Source organism: Lampetra fluviatilis, chromosome 5, assembly GCF_964198595.1.
Source record: "Lampetra fluviatilis chromosome 5, kcLamFluv1.1, whole genome shotgun sequence".
Taxonomy (NCBI): domain Eukaryota; kingdom Metazoa; phylum Chordata; class Hyperoartia; order Petromyzontiformes; family Petromyzontidae; genus Lampetra; species Lampetra fluviatilis.
In genome coordinates, this window is record NC_136279.1 from 11,285,609 (window position 1) to 11,308,165 (window position 22,557).

The 22,557-nt window shown below is 42.5% G+C and overlaps 2 protein-coding genes and 1 long non-coding RNA gene across 4 annotated transcripts; 1 reads left to right on the forward strand and 2 right to left on the reverse strand.

Moving 5' to 3' along the window:
* The first annotated feature begins 1,704 nt into the window (after nucleotides 1–1,704).
* FICD (FIC domain protein adenylyltransferase) lies at nucleotides 1,705–6,424 on the forward strand. Its single transcript, XM_078856751.1, has 3 exons — nucleotides 1,705–2,230; nucleotides 4,330–4,631; nucleotides 4,953–6,424. The coding sequence occupies exons 1-3, from the start codon at nucleotides 1,735–1,737 to the stop codon at nucleotides 5,724–5,726; spliced, it is 1,572 nt and encodes a 523-aa protein (XP_078712877.1). The 5' UTR covers nucleotides 1,705–1,734; the 3' UTR covers nucleotides 5,727–6,424.
* A 155-nt stretch (nucleotides 6,425–6,579) lies between these two features.
* On the reverse strand, nucleotides 6,580–9,505 carry TTC32 (tetratricopeptide repeat domain 32). Its single transcript, XM_078856752.1, has 3 exons — nucleotides 9,292–9,505; nucleotides 7,259–7,416; nucleotides 6,580–6,707 (listed from the first exon to the last, which is right to left on the reverse strand). The coding sequence occupies exons 1-3, from the start codon at nucleotides 9,387–9,389 to the stop codon at nucleotides 6,580–6,582; spliced, it is 384 nt and encodes a 127-aa protein (XP_078712878.1). The 5' UTR covers nucleotides 9,390–9,505.
* A 3,161-nt stretch (nucleotides 9,506–12,666) lies between these two features.
* On the reverse strand, nucleotides 12,667–19,047 carry LOC144932225 (uncharacterized). Of its 2 annotated transcripts, none has more exons than XR_013636867.1 (4): nucleotides 19,017–19,047; nucleotides 17,876–17,923; nucleotides 14,879–14,970; nucleotides 12,667–13,248 (listed from the first exon to the last, which is right to left on the reverse strand). It is a non-coding gene; the product is annotated as an uncharacterized LOC144932225 (long non-coding RNA). The 2 variants fall into 2 exon arrangements; XR_013636868.1 differs by lacking the exon at nucleotides 19,017–19,047 and adding an exon at nucleotides 18,256–18,282.
* Nucleotides 19,048–22,557: the final 3,510 nt, after the last annotated feature.

A 22,557-nucleotide genomic window follows, 5' to 3' on the forward strand; every position in this document is an offset into this window, starting at 1 on the left:
AGGAGGCTTCACGAGGCCTAGTGCAGCAGGCTTCGCGAGGCCTAGTGCGGCAGGCTTCGCGAGGCCTAGTGCGGGAGGCTTCGCGAAGCCTAGTGCAGAAGGTGGTGGTGGGGGGTGGTGGGGTGGTGGCGGTGGGGTTGGGTGGTGGTGGGGGGTGGTGGGGGGGTGGTGAGGGCTGGTGGGAGGGGTGGTGTTGAGGGTGGTGTTGGGGGGTGTTGGGGGGGGGCTGTCAACTGCGCGTCACCAAGTCGTCGGCTCCCACGAAAATCGCTGCATTTTGTCGTCACGGCGTCGTCGATTTAATGGCGTCGCTGAGATAAAAGCGCCTCCTCGCTGAAGTCGGTCGCCGTGAAGTCTGCAAACGACCACTTCGCCCCCAAGTAGTTGAAGACGGGGGACAGTCGACACAGCGGCGTCCACACGACTCCTCGGCCACCCACGATCACCACGATCACCACACGCCGCCCTCACCACTTAAGCAGGGCGCGTTGCTAAGGGGCGGGGTAGAGAGCGGGGACTCGGAGCCTCTGGCGCGCATCGCTCCTCCCGGAAGGGGAGCACCCCACGGGCCAATCAGCACGGTGCTCAGAGCTATTGATGGGCACCGGGATACAATCGCAATTATCTCACCAGATATTTATTGGAGCTATTCCCAGGACTCAACAAATTGATCGTTTGGAAATGAAAGACTACGAGTCTTTAAATCTCACAGCGTTTCTGTCAAAACAAACACTTTTAATTAACGTTACACTAGAATACAGTAATTTTTTCTTTAACTCCTCTATACCCGGTCGATATCCCTGTACCGGTACTAAGTATTATTCCTACCAGCCCACCCCGCAGGGTCCTGTTATTTAAGCGATCCAACCCCCCATAAATGCAGTATTATGGATACTGACGGCCTTCGGCCAGGAAAGTCACAAAAACAAATTGCACACAAATGACGCATTCACGCAAGCACCCGATGCTCCGTTTTGAAGTTGTAAAATGAAACATCTTTGAGTTGTATTATGTTTTGAATTAGATAATTGTATTTCTTCATTAAAAGCTGATATCATTTTACATCTGGAAGACTTCATTGAAAACGACATTTCGTGTGAAATTTCTCTCGTCGTTAAGTAGACGACCTTGCTGGGGGTTCATTTCGATGCGGACTTTCACCTGTTTGGGATTGCGGGATCGATATAAGGCCACACGAAGCTGCTGGCTGTGCGAGAACACCGCTGTCTGCAGATCGATGGCAACGTGATGGAACGTCTGTCCCTGCGCCTCCATCGTTCATGCAGGGGGCGCGTAGGTTTGCAGCGCCCCTGCATGAAAACGACAGAAAGTGCAGCGTTCATCACAGAGATAAAGTTGTGTTCATCACAGATAGATAAAGTTGTGTTCATCACAGATAAAGTTGTGCGCTTATTTCAGAGTATTGGTCACGAAAGCATCCTCCGTGTTAAATAAACTGAGCTGTGAAGTGAGTGGACGGACACGTTCTAACACGTGATGCTCGCTGCTGTGCAACTCGTGGGCCGCAGTGTTGTCGTCCAGCCTTTTGCGCGTCGCGCTTGCCAAAGTAACGCTATTTAGCGAACAAAAGTCACAATTCCGCGTGTTTATTGAAGCTCATTTTCGCGACCACGTTGACGAAATCAACCGAATCGATTCATTTCCTACCGCTCGCGGTTGGAATCGAATCGATTGCCTCTCACGCCCTCCACCGCCCCGCCCCTCCACCGCCCCATGAACAACGGAGCCATCGAGAAGAGACGCGGCCGAGTGGAACGCGGCGACACACGAGGGCTTAGTGGTGAGAGGAGGAGGAGGAGGCGGAGACACCACGGCAGCAGAGGTCCGCGCCATGTGCCCCGGCCTCCCGTCGTTGCCGTCGTCCCCATGTCGCTGTGGGTGTTGAGGTCCTGGCCGGCGCGGCCCGGGTGGCTTCCCGCCGCGGGCCTTGGGCTGCTCCTGCTCCTATTTCTACTGCTGCTGCCCCTGGGGCCAAAGCTTCGTCCGCTCCGGTGTATCCTGGGTGGAGGTGGAGGAGGAGGTGGCAGTGGCCGGGCCACGCACGTGGACGCGTGCGGTGGCCGGCCCGAGTATGCGACCACCACCACGGCGCTGTTGGGGCTGGTGATGAGGCTGCCTCTGGGTCTCGGTGTCGGAGGAGATGGAGCGGTGGAAGCTGGAGCAGGAGGTTGGAGCTGGCCTGCGACAGAAAAACCAAAGACCTCTCCTGGTACAGTTTATGTTGGGGGGGGGGGGGTTTGGGAGGGGGGCGAGAAGCAGCGGTAGGTGGCCCAACATTGGTTTCCCCATGGATGTCTCTAGTCTGACTCCCGCCATGGAAATGTGGAATTGTCACCACAGAGATGAATTAGCGCCGCTGTAACCTTTTTGGAATATTGAAACACGAGCACCTCGCTTAAGGCCACTCTAGTTTGTCCTAATATAGTCCAGTAATTGGTCAATATTGTACTCTGTAACCACCGCTCTTTAACGGCGTTTTCAAGCGGTTGCCATCTCTCCCGGTTCCGTGATGTTAATAATCATTGAAGCTCGTGGCCACCAGCCGCTGTCACTGCTCCGTCTCCACGGTGGACGTCCTCCCGGGCGCGTTCCCTCCTTTGGCTGCCAACCCGTCGCTCGTCTCGACCACCAATGTGTAGCTGTGACCTGTCATGGCCCCAAGCCCCGCTTCTCTGAGCAGTCGCCACGCTGCCTCGACTTGAGACGTTTTCTCAAACACATCATACGCTTCCTCGTTCTTAGTGTAATTCCGTCGGAATGTGAGGCTATTGTATAACATTTAACATACCGTAGGAAAGTCAATGTTTTGGAAAATGGTCCTTGTTAATAGTAGACGCGTAAAAAGGATGTTTCTGTATTCGTGACTTTGTTTTATTTGTGGCAACAGCAGGTTAGACAAATGTGCCCGAATGTAAATGAGTGGAATATTTGTCGTCGTGTTTTACATTCCACTCCACGTCATTGCCAAGAGTTTCCGTTGCGTTGTTTCGTCTCACTTGTCACCCTGTGATTGGTAGACGAATCCACACTGACAGCAGCGGTGACGCACAAATGCCCTCCGGTTGTGCCAGCTCATTTATTGACTTATACCTCACCCACGTCACGGTGCTGATGGCCCGGGTATTGTCACTGCTCAGCAGTGGACAACATAAGGGAACCTTTTAACAGCGACCTTTTAGATAGCGAGTGACCAATATTGTATCGATACCATGACTTCTTCATATTGGAGTTTTTTTACGGTCAATTATTTTGCTTGCAAAGATAAGCAGGTTTTGTAGATGTCAGGCTGAAGGTGTGGAATTGATCAAATATCCAAATGTAGGCCCCTCCTAAATAGTCGGCATACTCAGGCTTTCCTGCTAAATAATTGGCAATGATTAAATAACCCTTTCAAATTCTAACCAGCCTCAATAATTATCGCTACATTCCCATAAATATTCGAAGAACTGCACACTAATTGGTTTGGTTGTGTTACAGACCTTATTTACAATTACTAACACGTTATCTCTGTATTCTTTGGTTCTTTCGGTAAAGTTACATAGATAGAAAAATAAGAATAAAATAAAGTGACTTTACCGAAAGAACCAAAGAATATGAATTCCTGCAGTCACGAAAGTTATAAGTCAAAAGTTATCTTCGCTGGTCAGATTAATGCTAAGTATTCTAGATACAGTATACTGTAGCAATACTTTAAACATGAGCGTCAGTTTTGCCTCATGCTTCTCACGTAGTCATACATTAATCAGACTACGTTGTTGTGTTCAATCTTAATGTAGCCTGGTAATTCGTTTTTGGAAGTTCATTATTACAGTTGTGTAAGTTAATTTGGCCATAGTGGCAGTCAGAATCTTAAAAAAATAATTAGATTTGAAAAGTATATCATTCATTATTACTTCGAAATAGTTGAGATTTTTTTTATCAATTTACAACATTTATCTGATCTCTTAATTACGTGAATTGAAATGGAAAACCTGCTTGTTTTAATATGGCCACAAAGCATAACTTGCACATTTCAAATGTTTGAACTGTGTTCAGTATCTAACCACTCAGGGTATCCTGATGTGTTTCCTATTATTGTAGTTTACTAAACAATTGTGTAAAGCCATAGCATACTCTACATAACATGCAGTGGTGTGATGGTTTGGTTATGGGCCCTGGTGCAATAAATAGGACCCCTGATCCGTTTTCCTTTATCTTTGTAGCCTGGTGTTTAGGCCAGAGAGGCCCATGGGCCCATGGGCCAGAGAGGCCATTTTCCTGTACACTCGATAGCTAACCTTACTGGTAACGTGTTGTTTGCATGGACAGACATTAGGCTGGAAGCTCAAGCATCACTGCACCAGGCTTTGGAGATGAAGCGACAAGGCAAGCGCGACAAGGCACGGCGCCTCTTCCAGCACTGCTTGCGTCTCGATCCTGACTTTCCAGATGCTCTCAATGAGTACGGCCTCTTCCTGGAGGAGGATGAAAACGTGGTGCAGGCGGACCACATGTTTAACCGTGCACTCGCACTCATGCCCTGTCATTTGCAAGCGCTTAGCAACCGCGGGCGAACCTCGCCCCTCGTGGAAGAGATCGACCAGCGTCGCTTCGCCATCATCGACAGCAAGGTGAAGAGCAGTTGCTGCTGTTTGGTGCAAGTGGATACTAAATATATGGATCTTATCCAAAATTATATGTTTACTTGTGGAATAATCACTGGGAAATAACATTCCATTTTGAGCACTTTTTTTACTTGAGTTTTCATGCATTTTCAACCAAAATTTATGTTTTAACTGATATTTCTATCAAGTGTTGGTGATTTAAATTACTGTGCTTTCCTGGCACTCGCTTATATCGTCATCAAAATAGTACAGCTAGTAATGCTTAAAATGTAATTGTATAGATGCTTTGAAATAATTAGTTTACTTTGACGGCTGTTGTATGTGCAGGTCAAGAAGCTTTTGCTCATCCCCAAGTGGGACGGAGCCTTACGGCGAGTGATGGAGGAGAGCTATTACCATCACATCCATCACACGGTAGCACTCGAGGGCAACACACTAACACTCTCAGAAATCAAGCACATTGTTGAGACACGTTACGCAGTCTATGGAAAAAGCCTCGCCGAGCAGAACGAAGTTTTGGGCATCGACGCTGCCATGAAGTACATGAATGCCTCGCTCATCAACCGCATCGGCTCAATCACTACCACCGATATCCTGGAGATCCACCGGCGAGTGCTGGGCCACGTGGATCCCATAGAGGCTGGCTACTTTCGTCGATCACGCGTCTTCGTTGGGAGCCATCTGCCTCCAGAGCCACGCGAAGTGGAGAGGCACATGGGGAAATTCACGCAGTGGCTTAACTCCGAAGAAGCGCTAACCCTGCACCCGATAGAGTTCGCCGCGCTGGCGCACTACAGGCTGGTGTACGTGCACCCGTTTGTAGATGGCAACGGGCGAACGTCACGTCTCCTCATGAACCTCATTCTCATGCAGGCCGGGTATCCGCCAGTCACCATCCGCAAAGAACAACGCGCTGAATACTACACTGCGCTGCAAGCTGGGAATGATGGGGACGTGCGACCTTTCATACGCTTCATTGCACGATGTGCGGAGATGACATTGGACCAGTATCTCATAGCCAGCTCAGATTTGAGTCCAGACAAGGGACTGCCAGAAAGCATTCCAGAATATTCAAACACGATACAATTGAAAGACTGGTAAATTCTTTCATATTGATTTCATTTGTTCGTGCGGATTGTTATTACTGCCCACTAACAACGTATGTGATGTGCATGTGCTTAGTTTGAACTGACGGATAACGTTCAATGTGCAATAGCAGTGTGGTTCAAAGGCTATTTCAATCTTTTCTCGTTTAAGTATACTTGGATTTCTAACAGCCTTGCATGTATCTTCATGTTCAGTCTTGTTTATTTGCATCGCGTTCCAGTTATGCATTTCTAAGATCTTGCCTAACCGGTATAGCTTCCCCACAGTACAGACCCGAGGAGGCATTCTTATTGTATAACGTGACAGCTTTGCGGTGCAATTTTTCAGGGAAATGCCTATTTCTCTTTCGTGTGCAATTTTGTTAATGGCATTATGTCATTAAATTTATAATAGACAAAAGTAAAACATGTAGCAGTCCCTTGTTTGTAAATTATGATGGGACAGTATATTTTCATAGCGTCTCACATGCAGAATGTTTCTAACATCGTGTGTTGCAATCAAAACGTGTTCTGACTACATTGTGTTGAATAAATAATTTATTTTGCAAATATAACATGCTGTGAAAGTACTATGCTTAATTACATGAAAGCTCCTTGTGAATGTATTAAATTATATCTTTTGGTTAAATACAAAGAATTATGGATAAACGTGTACATGAATATGCCCCTTAATGTGCCATTAATATATTACAATTTACAATGCTTATGAAAATGGTTATGAAATACACGTTCATAACATCTTGATTTGGCCATATACAATTACTACTGTAATCAACAATAAACAGTGACAGTTTAATTAAAAATGTAAAAAAATATTACATTTACTCTCCATTTTCAAATTCGTAGTATCAGTAACCTCTGGCTTGCTTTGCTTCTTTGTCCCGGGCAGCTTGTTTGAGACTTGCTCGAGCATCTTCAAATGCTGGATTGAGTTCAACAGCCTTGTGAAAATCCTTGATTGCGTCATCAAAAAACCCTAAAATAAACCATTTAAAAATATCAACACGTTAACCTCAATGTCAAACATTTGGTTCCACAATGATACAACACTTCCCTTTTTAAGAAAAACTACAGCCCTTCAATCCGTTGCTGGATCAAGGCCTGCCCCCAGCATATCAAATCATGTGGACTGTTTGACCATTCTTAACACTGGTCAATATGGGTTGGTTGTGGGGGGAAGTCTGAGGAATGGCTGCAGAGTCACTTGTGATGCCTGGGAATCAAATCCAGGTCACTGGTTTCATAATGCTGTGTGCTGTCTACTGCCAGCACTCTCACCTTTTTGACAGTACAGTATACAATAAGATGTAATTCTGGCTTTCTATAAAATTGATAGTTGACAAATCGGCGTCTCAATGGTCAATTTAAAGTCCCCCAACTCATGCACAAACAGTGGTGGCATCGGACACTTCTGAAAAATGTTTTACGATCACTCCGAGGCATGGTGTCAAATTTAATGACAAATATAATGAGTAAGCTACCACGTTCCACTGGACTCAGGTTATTTTCTGCTGACATGGGCAATACCTAGCCTGTAGAGAATAAGGCCCCTGTTGTAGTAAGGAATGGGGAAGTCCTTGTTGCACTCAATGGCCTGTGTGTAGTCGTCCATTGCTTCATAAAAGTCCACGCGCAGGTACTTGATCTGCCCTCGGTTGTTCAAGGCGACAGCACAATCTTCTTTGCTATGTCAGAAACACAACCAGTAAAATGTCGTTAATTACCTTATTTCATCTTACAGCAAGATTGAATTATGCAGCAATGCATGGTTAAAACTGATGCTACCAGTTTCAATGTTGCCACGATTGCTGTTTTTTTTCTTTTCCATCAGCTACTCGTAGCCAACTTACACGTGACTTTCGCCAAACTTACCACGAATTTCTGATCAATATAACACACACTTCAAATTACTGTACGGTCACCTGGATGTGATGAATAAATATGAATGGTTCCATAACACAAGTGCCTCTTTAACCCAGGAAAGCTTCACCAAGTCTCAACACGTTTCGAGGAGGGTCCTGGGTTTGGACGTTTTCCCAATTCCGATTCAACAACTTTTGGCTTTGCGTTTGAGTAAACCGGATTAAAACCCACCGTGCATTCAGGATGGGATGGCGAAGTTTGAAAGCGATGTACACAGCTGATATATTTAAATCCCTTGCTGCACTGCCATCTAATGGCCACACGTGGCATCGTGAATACAGAGCAATCGCACATGACGTGCAAGTGAGGCGCTTCTCGGCGACATTTCCACACAACAGACACGGAAACGATTGAGCTCGGGGTTTGTGGAGTCTGACTGAATGGGAACCTCCTGTGACGAGCACGAGGTCTCGGGGACGCCCACAGCATTATCTCTGCGACTCTCGGCGTCTTCCGGCATGTCTCCTGGTCTCACCTCATACGAGTCTCGGTGGCTCACCCTGTCTCCCGGTGTCTCCCGGTGGCTCACCCTGTCTCCCGGTGTCTCACGGTGTCTCACCCTGTCTCCCGGTGTCTCACGGTGTCTCACTGTGTCTCCCGGTGTCTCACGGTGTCTCACCGTGTCTCCCGGTGTCTCACCGTGTCTCCCGGTGTCTCACCCTGTCTCCCGGTGTCTCACCGTGTCTCCCGGTGTCTCACGGTGTCTCACGGTGTCTCACCGTGTCTCCCGGTGTCTCACCGTGTCTCTCGTTGGCTCACCCTGTCTCCCGGTGTCTCCCTGTGGCTCACCCTGTCTCCTGGTGTCTCACCGTGTCTCCCGGTATCTCACCGTGTCTCCCGGTGTCTTCAGGTGTCTCCCGGTGTCTCACCATATATCCCGGTGTCTCCCTGTGGCTCACCGTGTCTCACCGTGTCTCCCGGTGTCTCACCGTGTCTCCCGGTGTCTCCCTGTGGCTCACCGTGTCTCCCTGTGGCTCACCGTGTCTCCCGGTGTCTCACGGTGTCCACCGTGTCTCCCGGTGTCTCACCGTGTCTCCCGGTGTCTCCCTGTGGCTCACCGTGTCTCCCGGTGTCTCACCGTGTCTCCCAGTGTCTCCCGGTGTCTCACCGTGTCTCCCGGTGTCTCCCTGTGGCTCACCGTGTCTCCCGGTGTCTCACGGTGTCTCCCTGTGGCTCACCGTGTCTCCCGGTGTCTCACCGTGTCTCCCGGTGTCTCACGGTGTCTCATCGTGTCTCCCGGTGTCTCACCGTGTCTCCCGGTGTCTCACCCTGTCTCCCGGTGTCTCTCGGTGGCTCACCCTGTCTTCCGGTGTCTCCCGGTGGCTCACCCGTGTCTCACAGTGTCTCACCGTGTCTCACCGTGTCTCCCGGTGTCTCACCGTGTCTCCCGGTGTCTCACCCTGTGTCCTGGTGTCTCCCGGTGTCTCACCCTGTGTCCTGGTGTCTCCCGGTGTCTCGCCGTGTCTCCCGGTGTCTTCAGGTGTCTCCCTGTGGCTCACCGTGTCTTCAGGTGTCTCCCTGTGGCTCATCGTGTCTCCCGGTGTCTCACCATGTCTCCCGGTGGCTCACCGTGTCTCCCAGTGTCTCCCCAGTGTCCCCCCAGTGTCTCCCCACCCCATAGAGTGTCCCCCTCTCACCAGAGGCGATCGCGCCGGGCCAGCAGCCCCGAGTAGAGCTCCTCAGCACGGCCGAGCCGCCTCTCCCGTAGGCACGCGTCCGCCTCTTGCAGAGACATGGGGGGGGGAGGCAGGACAGGGCCCACAGAGCACTGGGGGGCAGTGGGACAAGGGGACAGGGAGACAGGGGACAGGGAGACAAGGAGATCTTCAACGTGGCTGCAGCGTGCCAGCGACCGGAGCGTGCATGAGGAGGTGCCACATCAGAGGGTGTTTACCCTCCCAATGGTGATGCGAAGCTCTGGTGTCAGGTCCGAGGATTTTGCCCTCCGGATCGGAGATTTGGAGGTTCGAGTGCGAAAAGTTTTGGGACTTTGCACATCCAGATCTGTAGGTACAATTTGGGGGCCGTCCATAAATGACGTCACGCGATTTTGGACGGTTTTTGACCGCCCCCCCCCGTCGTCACACGGCGTCACAAAAAGTCAGACCCTTCCCCCTCAAATGTGACGTCACAAAGCTCTGCCCCCCCCCCCAAAAAATATATAAACATGCTTCAAATCGCTTTACACTATTGTCATTGTAGTGCGTATTTAATGTGGCGCTGCACTCTGATGTTGTAGGAGAAAACATTTATTAAAAAGTCTATTAAATTAAGTAGAACGTGTTGTCCATATTTATTTCAAGTTGCGCATTTTTATGTGACGTGACATTTCTCACCCCCCCCCCTAGGTGCGTGACGTCATTTATGGACGGCCCCTTGGGGGCCTGGTCGGAGGGGATTTTGTTTCAGTATGTGGGGAGTGAGGATGTCTGGTGCCGAATAGGATAAGAGAGAGTTTGTATGTCAAGGTGCAGGGGCCAGGACTCATCATGTTAAGTTGTCACCTCCAGATATTGCTGAAGTTTGCTCATTCTGGTGCCAGGTTCGAGATATTGGAATCCCACGATCATTTGAGCGCTGTGGGGTTTTTGTTGTTGCATATTACGTAAAATTGTTCGTTTTTCATCATTCACTACAAACATGAAACATCTGAGTAACGTCTCGAAACCTCCCAAAAACCATACCGATGCATACATTTTAGCTGACATTGTTTGCAGAGCAAAGCCTTTGTAGCTTATTACATGTATGAAAAAATTGCGTTACTTTTATAGTGTTTTGTAATTTTTATTTGCAATCTTACAAAACAAATCCGAGTTATTTTCCCCACTAGTCATACATTCCGGAAAATGTTGCGCTGTCAAATTAGGGCCTTATGCCGTGTAACGATTGATGTGGTTAGTCATCATATGTATCATTAGCATGTGGTGACTTCTACGACGTTTAAAAGCGTGTTTAGCAATATATCAACAGCACCAATTATACATAATATAGGTTTTTGGGTCAGATCGCGTTATTTATAAATGTGTCGTAACCCTCCACCACCCGACACGGTCAAACAGTAAAAAATGTGCCACGTTTTTTCAAAGGACAAAATAATTCACTTCTTTAGCCCACCGGTGTGCTGAAGAGAGAATCAACAGCATTTTGAAATTTGAGTACGACGTTTCGCTGATAATTACAATCAGCTTCATAAATAACGCGATCTGACCCAAAAACCTATATTATTAATAATATTGGTCGCGAAAGCCTACGTGTTTAAAAGCACCAATTACAGTTACTGCACAGCAATGATGTAAATACACCCAAAATATATCACATCTACTCATGCAAATAAACTTCATTTATCACTGAATGTAATACCAATGTCTGCAAAAAATATATATCTCGAGAGAAAATGTAATATTCTTTCACGCAGATATTAATTTCATCATGCAGCAGTTGTATTTATTTTTGTTTTAACAAGCTGCTCGGGCTATATTTGGTTGCGGGTAATTCAAATGTGTGGGTTGTGTTGTGCAAGCGGCACGGTATTGTATACACATCCATGGTTACCATGAGCGTAAATGTAATTAAATAATTGTTGCTCAAGTAACACTAAACGCTAAACTTTGCAATGCTTCTGACTCACTGCAATTGACTTTCAGCAACATGCTTCGTGCCACTCACGTAGTCAAACATTACCACCGCACCACAGGGGTTTGCCCATATAATTGTGTGCTTAAAAATATCCAAACATATTACATGCACAGCAATACTCCGGTTTATGTTGCGGATCATGGTAACGGTTTTAATAAAGTGACGACGTATTGGCAAAACGACGTAAAAAGGGGTAGACTTACATCGGGTATTGCTATACTTTGTATTGCAGTATATGTTTTTTGCAGATTTTCTATATTTGGGCGTAGAAAACAGGACCCTGCGGGGTGGGCTGGTAGGAACGAATAACCAAAGAATATAAACATAATGTATTATTACACTTGTTAAGCCAGGAAAGCCCCACTGAGTCAAAAGGTTTTTGTAGGGTCCTGCCAAGTGTTTGCAGTAGGGGTCGATGTTGATACACGGACGGACGGACGATATAATCTATTGGTGGTCTGGTCCACTTCGTTCCTACCAGTATAATACTGCAATATATAGTATTGACTGTACTGTATTAGATTTTACATTGTGTTCTTTGGCATTATTGTATTGCCACATATCTTTTGAGTGGAGTGGTGGTGCACTGGTTAGCGTACTTCGCGATGAGCCAAAAGAACTTGAGTTTAATTCCTGGTCATGGCGAATGTTAGCGGAAGGCGATATATTTCTAAACAGGTCCTTGCCCCACTCTTCACCATCCCGTTCTCATCAACACAGTAAAGTATGGTCAAACAATCCCCATGACCGACACAGCATGGGAAACGCATCCATTCAGTGGCTGGATTGACAGAGCACGCTTTAAATTCGTATTTTAGTCATTATCTATGCCACGAAAGAATTTGAATGTATGTGAAACCATAATTACGATGTACTCTGCTGCCTGTTGTTAACCTTTATAATTACAGATGATAATGAATCCCCATGGTACAACATTTATTAAATAAATACATTAAGAAATAAACGTGAAATATTTTATTTCTACGATAAAGTGAAAACATTTTTACGACGCCTAAACATGTGCATCATACATTCTAATATATAGTAAACAAAATAGTCAACAAAAAATATCTTTGTATTCCCCCACACTAAATAGTGCCCATATTTTTATTGTATGTTTTGAGTACACAAAGTATTAAATTGTGTTATGCGACATTAAAAATATTAAAACCATTTTCTCTACATTTCAGTTCAGCCACTATAATTCATATTTTTATTAAACAAAATCAGTGTTGTTAAAATAATATATATAATTACTGGATTTAAATGCCTATTATGATACATTTTGTATTGAAATACTAATATCATTGCCCATCACAAGCTTTAAGTAAATAGAATTGATCTGACTAGCATGTTATCAATATAGAGGCGTATTTGGTAAAAAAAACAAATCTTAGACACCCAACAAATCAGCTACCAACTATAATTTTACATTTGATACTGTTTACACAAGAGGGTATATCATGCACAAGCCAAATTAATGTTAACATAATTAAATCAGATCAATCATAGTTCAGGTCCGAATGGTCTACAGATACACCCTTCCAATATGTGAATTTTGCCTGATATCTGTTACCTGTTAACATATACCATTACCGAACAGTAAACATCAAAAATAAATATCCAGGATTTTGTATTCAGTTAAATTATATTGTTGGCGATATGACTGCTTAAATGTGTCAAAAAGTAGGTAGTAGACAGATAATTTTTTCTGATAAAGCGTGGAGAGAGATGTATTGTCCAGGCATTGGCTGTGTGTCATGTAGCCGTCTGTCTCTTCTAATCACCCTTGCTTCTGGGCGTTTCTTCCTTGCTGTCCTGGGCCTCCTGTGGTGGAATGTCTTTCTTCTCCTTCTCCGCTTCTTCTTTTTGTTTGTCGCTTGGGTTGTCCGGCTTCTGATCGTGGTCATCCTGCGCCTTCACAGCTCCATCTGTGTGGTCTTTGTCGTCAGGATTCTCTGCATGGACAAAATGTATCGCAAACACGGCAAACTATGAATAATAAATAACAATCATGACCAGCGATAGGCTTATTTGGGCCCTGGGTGCTAGTTCCAGAGGAAACCAGAAGCCCTTCTCCAAGTCTGCTGCGCCTAGAGCAGAGGTCAATAACCTGAGCTTCCAGCGCCACATGTGGCTCTTTAGGGACTGTATTGTGGCTCTTGAAATATTGAGTGGTTTTCTGAATTCGAACAAAAATGGCTCTTCTCATTATTTTGGTTGCTGACCCCTGGCCAAGATAAATTAGATATGCCAATGAGGTTGGGGTGTAAAGTGCTTCCACTCCTTGAAGCGGAAAGTTGCTAAACGAACCTAAAAAAGTTACTAGACGTCACTGCATAGGCTGTATAAAGTCTTAAACAAATGTCACGAGATTAATTACCAAGCATAAAACATAGTAAACTGATACAGGATCCATAGTACAGACCTGGAATCGCTCCCAAATCTGCATATGAGCTATATTGTTGCTTGATCTAACAAGATATTGTCGCAATGGAAGTCACACGATTTAGAAACACAGTCGCTAATTTGGCAGCGATTTTGAAAGGTGGTATGTTATGGATATACATACCTCTGCCATATAAATGTAGAATTTACAACTCTGGTTGATGAAGGAAACTGAAAATTAGCACCACACAACTCTCACTTGATTTAAACACGTTTAGAATTAGATCCCTTAGACATACATTGCAATTATCACTTACAGCTGCTCGAGGGAGGGTTAAGAATACATCTCCACCCTGTGTGAATTACTGGGCGGGTGGGGGCGCCTCTGGAAATGCATTTTTGTCTCGGAAATGTATTTTTGCACTCCTATATATTGACCAGCTAAGTGACTGCCTATGTATAACCTCTTTAATGCTATTGCCTGTGAAGCATTATGGGAATGCTTTACTGTCTATCTTTGCTACTGATTACCATCATAATCTATATTCATATTCGTGTGATGTCAGTGTTCATCGAAGTAAAGATTCGTCAATTAGCCAATGTCTATCTGGACGAAGGCCTTCTGACACCGTCACGGTCCTGCGATGCCACAGAGATTACTTAAGATAAATGTTTTGAATGTAAAAACATTCCTGTTATAAATGTTATATTTCAATCTATAATTGTCATCATGTTTGAGTTACAAAATAAAATTAAGCCTGATGTGGTGCAGTATTATAATATCCATAGATATAAAATATCAAGAAGTGTATGTTAGATTATTAATCTGATGAACTAAGATGTAAAAAGAAGATTTAAGTTGATGTAATAAATTAGTTTTTTCAATAAAAGAATGAAGATTTACCACAACTTATTCACAACAAATGTAAGTACGCTTGTAAAAATTATGATAGAGTATTTCATTCACATAATTAATTTGATAAAAGTTTTCAAACATCATACCACAGTTTGTGTACAATACGCACAACCTAATACAGTAACGTACTTTCAATATACATACAGTGGCTGTTACATATATGTTTCTCTGTATACGGCCCGTATATATACTGTCTAAATATATAATGTATTTTACATGCGTTCTGTAATCGATTGCAATGGGCACATTATAGCTGGTTTAAACATAAAATAAAATAAACGTACTCCCTTCGGTGGCCTTTCCATGTGCAGGAGGATGTGACCTGTCTGCAGAATCAACCACCGTCGCCGACTTGCTGCTGTTGCAACCCATGTCCCTTGGAATGACAAAAATCAACGTGGTCTTGAAATCGTGGTATTAAAAAAATCTTGACAGCTCCAAGCAGCCTCCAGTACTCGTCACCTGCGGAGAGTTCTCAACCCCCTTTTATCAGCCACAGATTTTATGGCACCTGACACCAAACCAGTAGTAACCAGCAGTGTTTTGTTTTGTTGTATATTGTTGCTAGTGTCGTCACCATCCAAACATACTTGTGGGTTGCCAATGGGGGTCAAACTTTAGGGGTGAATGCGTATGGTATTTTTAAATCAAAGTCTCATTGGCGGCATATGCTATCAAAGAATAAGGAAGCATCGCTGTATTTTGTATTGGCCTCCGACATGCTTGGGCGAAAAGTCCCATAGTAACGGAATACTGTAACAGACCTCATGCAAAGATGGTAAAATACAGGAGGAAGTGGTTGTGAAGTGGTTAGCAAGCACCACCAGAACATGGCTAAAGTCATTGGTAAAGTCTGGACCGTTCCTGCCCCCCTCCCCCCTTCTCCAACCTACAATAGCTAAATAACCCCCATAACTGACATGGCATGGGGAAGGCCTTCATCAAACAGTGGATTGACAACAGCAAAATATTATTACTGCAGTATTCGGTAAAACATAAACTTGACAAAAACGCACTTATATGAATGTTTCATAAAATGATTAGCAATTTATGTCAGACATGCATAACGATGTTTATGAATGTATAAATGTTCATATTAACGTGAAATATAATGCGTTTTATATCACAATACGTACTGTGTTTTGAGGAAAATGTTTGATTGCATATTAGAAATAAAGTACTCATAAAAAAAAATGTTCCATGAGTGTGAGTACAACACGTGTTGATTATTTATGCTAACAGTATGGTACAACAAACAAATTATCTCGTGATACTGCGTTGGCAGTGGTGCACAAACACAAATGACAAAAACTCAACATTTTCGTCAATAACACTACCTTCAAACAAGAAATATTTTGTGGTTATAAAAATACGTAATATATTTATCCTTTCTTAATAGCACATAAAAGTACTTTTTACGTGCTATTTATGTGCTCTTCATAAGCAACATAAATGTAGTTTGAAGAAGGGTCATTGCCTAAAACGTCGCTAATTTACATATTTGTATCATAATATATTTACGATTGTATAGTAGTTTATCATTAGAGACTTCAATTTTAATATTCGGAAACAATAAGTATGAGAATGGGCACAGACTACATTGTCTGGATTCTGACGACATTTAATTGCTCAGATGACCCCATTAAAGGAAGCTAGTGACAATTATCATTAATGAACGTTTAAACTTTTAAATTTATATACAGTATGTTATGGATAACATGAAACAAAATTTATAATATAGCAAAGTTCACATCAACATTGCCAAACAGTATTACCCATTCACATTTTATGGTATTTTATTTTACCAAAGAAGTCTGGAGCTTCAGAACCCAAACTGTTGGAAAACTGACTGCAAACTATTTTGATTTACAATAAAAATTTTTATAAATTCTTTATATGAAGCCATTTTTACATCTGGGTTTAAAAAAAGTGTTTTTCTTGAATCCTACAAATAATATAATGTAAAGTTAGAGAGCATGGTGCAGCACTTTATTATTGTTTTGAAAGACATAGGCTCTGCCATCCCCACGCAACCATTGCCATCCCTTAGCAACCATTGCTTAGGCTTATTTTGTGAGTTGGTTCTTGAGGATACACTCAAATGCGTCAGATGTTCGTCCGAGTCTGTTAACCTGTGCGTATTGTCTGGGTTGGAAAAGTACATTTATATAATGCTCTAACATACATTGTATCATTGCCCATTCATTGAGGTGACACAGAAAAAAAAACCTTCACATACTGTACTTGAATGTACATTTCATCAAGTGTAAATGTTTTTATTTAGACTACTGTTCTTAGTAAGACATGGGCAGCATTGAAAACTTGGTATGCGTCAGGTCCTGTAACACAAAGCGATTGCTGTAATGCATTAACGTTCAGAGGCCGCTAGGGGGTGGCATTTCTACACTTTAGCTTGAAAGTCGCTGTAACTTTGTATTCACATTCCTGTATGTGAATACAAATTTACAAACGTCCATATTACTAGTCAATTAATGATACATTAATATACGCATTGAAATAATTATTTATTATACCAAAGTTTGTTATTTATGACATATATTTACATTTCTTCATCACAAAACAAATTAATCGTAAAGCCTAATTCAGTACGAAGATGGCTCTCCAAATGTCATAGAACATAAAATGTACATTCAGATCAAATTTGAAATTGTAAATTATAGTACATACTACAATGCACACATTCTACTTTTCATCAATTATCGCATTATACACAATTGGCACTTTGTCTAATTCTGACACCACATTTTGAAATGTAGCAACGTGCACATGAATGGAGATCTTAAAAAGAAACAGCAACAATGGAAATTTCAAATGAAAAAATATAAAATAAAGATATGTACGTGAATACATATTTTTGTTTACGACAATGAAATACGCCTGTGTTCACCAATGAAAACCACTGGGTAATAACTTAACAAGCTAAATATCATCTGAAAACAATTCTGAGAAGTGCATATTTTGTACATAAATCGAAGATCAAGGACTCACCAAACTGCAAATGTGGTGAGGTGCAAACCATTAGGCATCACTAAAGACTGTCCAATACAACACGCATATGCAATAAGTGGACTCCACTCAGCTAACCCGTTTGCTATGTCATGTCTTACACAATAAAAAAATAAAAAAAAATTAGCCTGTTGCTTCTTTCAAATGTCACGCAAAAGAAGTAGATCTAAATATTAACGGTTTAGAAACAATATCCATAGATGCTATTGTTATTTTGCATACATGCTGTAAAACTTGATATATGGTGCTCCTACCTCGTCGAAGAGTTTGTATTCACCAGTGAGATATCTGTTGCGATGGAGCTTGGAAAAGGAACAGAAAAATTTTTATTTTAATGGGTTAGCCATTAAACAGCCACATTTCACAGAAGTTTGTGGCATGCATCACCAACTTATATAGAGAGGGCAACTGTGCATCACTGTAACCTGTCTATATTTATCTTTGAAATAGACCGACCTTTGTTCGTTTCTCGACAGAAATAATTAAAGTATGCTTTTGCCTATCAGCCTTTTGACTTGTTCATAATATTATAATATTAATAGTGAATTTCCACATTCCCTTCTTGACTCCTTTGTTCTTTTTTTATTTTATTCCATTCTTTGTTTAAGTATTTCTGTGCACTGTGGGTAATCACCTTCAATGCTTGCCATCTGGTTCCTATTCATGTATCGTCTCATTATCCGTGACATACTAAAACAACAGGATTGAGTCACAATATTTTAATAAGAAGAAATAAGAAGAAATTCCAAGAATACAAAGCCACAGTAAATGATAACAATAACATACAACCTCTCTCTGTGTGCCGTTGTGATGTCTGTCTGCTTGTATGTCTGTCTATAGTTTACTAGTTAGATTTTCGTTGCTCACACTTAAAATTCTAGCTTAGCAAATTTTGAAACACGTAATCAACCAGGCTATGCGTTAATTGTGTGTTAACCGACTCTCTGTGTTGTATTACATTACATTTCGATATTTTACTAGGTTATTTAATTTTCGTGTGCCTGCCTCTTAATTTTCAGGCTTGCGTGCCCGTGCCGCGTTGTCAGCTTGCTCCTCTCTTTGTGTGCCGTTGTGATGTTTGTCTGCTTGTATGTCTGTCTATAGTTTTTTCTAGTTACATTTTTGTTGCTATTTCTTTTATGCCTGATGATGATTGCTTGTGTTGCAATCGAAACGTCGCAATATGTTATTTTATTTTAATTTATTATTTTATTTTTAGACGTGACTTAACCGAAAAGAACCAAAGAATAATTCCTGCAGTCACGAAAGCTCCTAAATTAAGATTGAACATACAACCGTTTGCTAATCCACTTCTGGATGTATATCTCCCTATGATGTTTAGCGCTGGTTGTTGGCGAATGCGGGCTGTTACCCGTGACCAGGAGTCAAACTCACGTCGCTTTGGTTCATGAGCAGTGTCCTAACCGCTGCTCTACTGCTCCAGAAAACTGCACAGTTTTAGTAGTCCTGGTGATGTATTCATGAGCCTCGATTTAATCCTCCATAAGCACCTTTTGCTTATCTGTCCACAGGGTTTCTCTGACATTTCCTTTGACCCTTAATTCTGCATGCAGTTTTCTTGAGTACACGTTTAATTTATTGCCTGGCATTGTGTCCAGGGACATATGGTAGACGTAAAAACTGAAAGCAGCCCTTCAAAAGTACAACCATTAGCAATGTTGTGGTCTCGTTATGAATTGTCAATTGTTTTTATTGTAGTCAGATTGTGAAAATAGTCCAGCTACACGTAGACGTCTCATGTCGCCAAAAAAAGATTGCTGTTGGCAGGCAAGTAGTCTACATGCTGGATGCTAGCAGATTTATTGCAATCTGTGCTTCCTGTTTTATCATCAAGTCACAGAAAACTTACAGAGTTCTCAGAATTTCATTCTCATTCCACCACTCTGGAATGGAGTAAAGAATCCCAATGTTTTTACAAGTGGCAGCGAAAGTCTTTGGAAAAGGATATTAAATCTACAGACTGCAACGCTTATTACAAATGTTCTGGTGAGGCTGCATGGACAGTGGTGCACAAGCGTAAGTAACAAAAAACTCAATACATTCGTCAATAATCCCGCTCTAAAAGGGAACATATATAATAGGCGATTTTTCGGGTAATGCCCCTTCTTTTTCACGTGCCATGAAGAATGACTATTGCTCAAAACGTAATCCATTGTATTGCTCCTTTTAAGGCAATACCGCATAGCTATCTTTACACGAGTAATACATCAAGTTGGAAAACACAAAGATGTTTGCGTGACATTTTCCAGTAACCATCAATTCGTTTGGCCACCTTTTATCGCCCTTGAAATTAGTTTGTTTGAATTATGGACGTTTATATTTTCACCACATATGCTGTATTACATGAGGGAGTGTTTCTGCAGTGGTTAGTGCTCTGCAATATGAGTCTGGTGGCCCGAGTTAAATGTCCAGCCATGGCTAACATGAGTGGCGAATTATAATGCAACATTTGCCGTGCCCCTTCACAAGGCCACACTGGCCAGTGTGGTAATATATGGTCAAAGACAAAGATTCACCGTATAGCCTTCAACAAACTGTTGGGGAAAGTGCTGTTCGTGAGCGCCTCTGAAGGCCGGCACGGTACACGAGGGGGTAAGTAGCCAGCAACACGCCCGGCCGTCTTTGTCTCCCCAGTGGCGATGTTTACACATAACACCAGGTACTGATTTGAGGCTAAGTCTACATTGAGGAGGCCCAGATAATCGTCACTGTTGTTGGCCGTGAGCGGGAATCGAAATCGTTTCGCCGGGGTTTTAGCGTAGCGCATTAACCACTGCGCCACCGATCCAAACAGTCCCCATGACCGACAGTATAGACAGAGCTTCATCCATTTGAAAGTCGACCCACACAACAACTATTATTATCATTACAATACACATGGGCACACGTCCTCAAACCTTCATGCAACAAAGATCAATATTAACTGGAATTTATATTTTCTTGGTTCTTTCGGTAAAGTCACGTAGAAGGGAAATAATAAAAATAAACATAATAAAATACAATTCTCACGACGTTTCGGCCACAACGCAAGCAGCGTATATATACGCTGCCAAGCCTGGTGGTGCCCATTCAGACGTTGTCTTTCCGGCAGACCTGTTCTTCACCTGAGGACGGCTGCTTGCGTTGTGGCCGAAACGTCGTGAGAATTGTATTTTATTATGTTTTATTTTTATAATTGTATTATTTCCCTTCTACGTGACTTTACCGAAAGAACCTAGAAGACGAATCCCTGCAGTCATGAAAGCTTTATATTGGAATTTATATGTATTGAAGAAATAAAAGAGATGACAAAAAATGTAATATCTTTGTACGTGTCATATGCTTAGAAATTATTCAAGTTGCATCGTGACATACTTGTTAGAGTTTTTCAAAGACATGAAGAAAATGGTACCATTTTATTTCAAGTGATGCACTCTGACCTGGATTACCTTGTTTCGACAGCAGTTGTTACAAATGCCTTAGATATTTTGATACCTTTTATACAGTAAATGTCTCCCAGTTATGAACTTTTTATTTAAATTTTTCAAAGCCTTAGCTAAAAAAGGAAGGTCATGGAAAAACATACTATTGAAGATACTGCAGAACATGAAATAATTGATATTAGTCACATCCTTCCTCTTTTAAATGTGTAAGTATGAAAAGGGTTCATACTTATGAGGGCAGATTTACAAGTATGCTTATGACATACTTGATCATCCAACATAAAGTAGTCCACTTCACATAATCGACTCACTTTAACGTTTTAAGTCCAATAACGAACAGCATTCTTATCGCATGAGTCTGTGGTGCCAATCATAACTGCAAAGGTTCAGTATCGACTGGATAAACCCGACTTCAAATTAAAATCAGCCGATGATTAAGTGGCCAGGTGGATCAGGAGGCGAAGCAATGATCATCTTATGGTTTTAGCGCCGCTGCGATCATGGGTTCAAATCAGACAGCTGCTCATGATGAAATCAGGTTCTGAAGCGTTGAAAGCAGGTTCTGAAGCTTTGGGAATTGATATTCTCAGCGGTCACCAATATTTGCACCCAAAAGACATCAAGCTAAATTCCAGCTCGAAGAATAAAAAACACACAATTTGACTGCCATGCAGTGGACGTTTGTCTGTAAAAAAATACGCATGGGAATGTGTGCCCTCTATTATGTGAATAAAAATGGTCAACTGAAAATGTCAGAATAAGTTCTGCAAAATCTGCATCTGCAGGCCATTCTCCAATAAATGGTGATGCATTGCTCTGCAAAAGTTACAAATAGATAGGACGTCTCATCTGCATGAGACCAATAGCACAAATTATTGGGGGGAAAAGTATATAGATGGAAGCATCCAATGACAAAGCCAGCTCAGTGTATATTGTACAGCGTGTGCAAGTCAACCATATCAGACCTAAATAATCAATTGTTTGATTAATTTATTCTCTTGCAGTAAACTATGTGAAAACGAATGTATTAATAAAATGAGTTTTATTTTACTCATGCCATAGTGCACCCCCAGTTTCTGGAATGTATCATGTCGCTACCTTTAAAATGTAAGAGAATTTCTATTGTACTGCACATAACCACTGCTAAGTTTTGGCAGGTTTTAGAATTTACTGTTCGTCATGTATTGTACTTGTTGATTTTTAAGTATAATGGTTCAAAGTAACTATTGATTGACCGTTAATTTAATTCAAATTATCAAGTTATTGTTCATGATTACACAGAACTCTACACCAAGTGATAATAACGTTAAAAGTTTGAAACATTATAAACAATGCAGTACCAACTCTCCCCAAAATAACTTTAGAACCACAATACAGTACATTGCTGATCTCGTCAAGGAGCATACACCATCACGCAAACTCCGGTTACCCAGCGGCTTTTGGCGAACCATCGAATTAAGACGGCCACTGCATCATGCACTATCAGATGCGCT

What these genes read in the sequence shown, in the direction of transcription:
- FICD (XM_078856751.1), top strand. Translation starts at nt 1,735, where the DNA reads ATGAACAACGGAGCCATCGAGAAGAGACGCGGCCGAGTGGAACGCGGC. An exon ending in AAAACCAAAGACCTCTCCTG is followed by an intron (nt 2,231 to 4,329) that starts GTACAGTTTATG and finishes TTGCATGGACAG; the next exon opens with ACATTAGGCTGGAAGCTCAA. An exon ending in TCGCCATCATCGACAGCAAG is followed by an intron (nt 4,632 to 4,952) that starts GTGAAGAGCAGT and finishes TTGTATGTGCAG; the next exon opens with GTCAAGAAGCTTTTGCTCAT.
- TTC32 (XM_078856752.1), bottom strand. Translation starts at nt 9,389, where the DNA reads ATGTCTCTGCAAGAGGCGGACGCGTGCCTACGGGAGAGGCGGCTCGGC. An exon ending in GCCCGGCGCGATCGCCTCTG is followed by an intron (nt 7,417 to 9,291) that starts GTGAGAGGGGGA and finishes TTTCTGACATAG; the next exon opens with CAAAGAAGATTGTGCTGTCG. An exon ending in CCTTATTCTCTACAGGCTAG is followed by an intron (nt 6,708 to 7,258) that starts GTATTGCCCATG and finishes GGTTTATTTTAG; the next exon opens with GGTTTTTTGATGACGCAATC.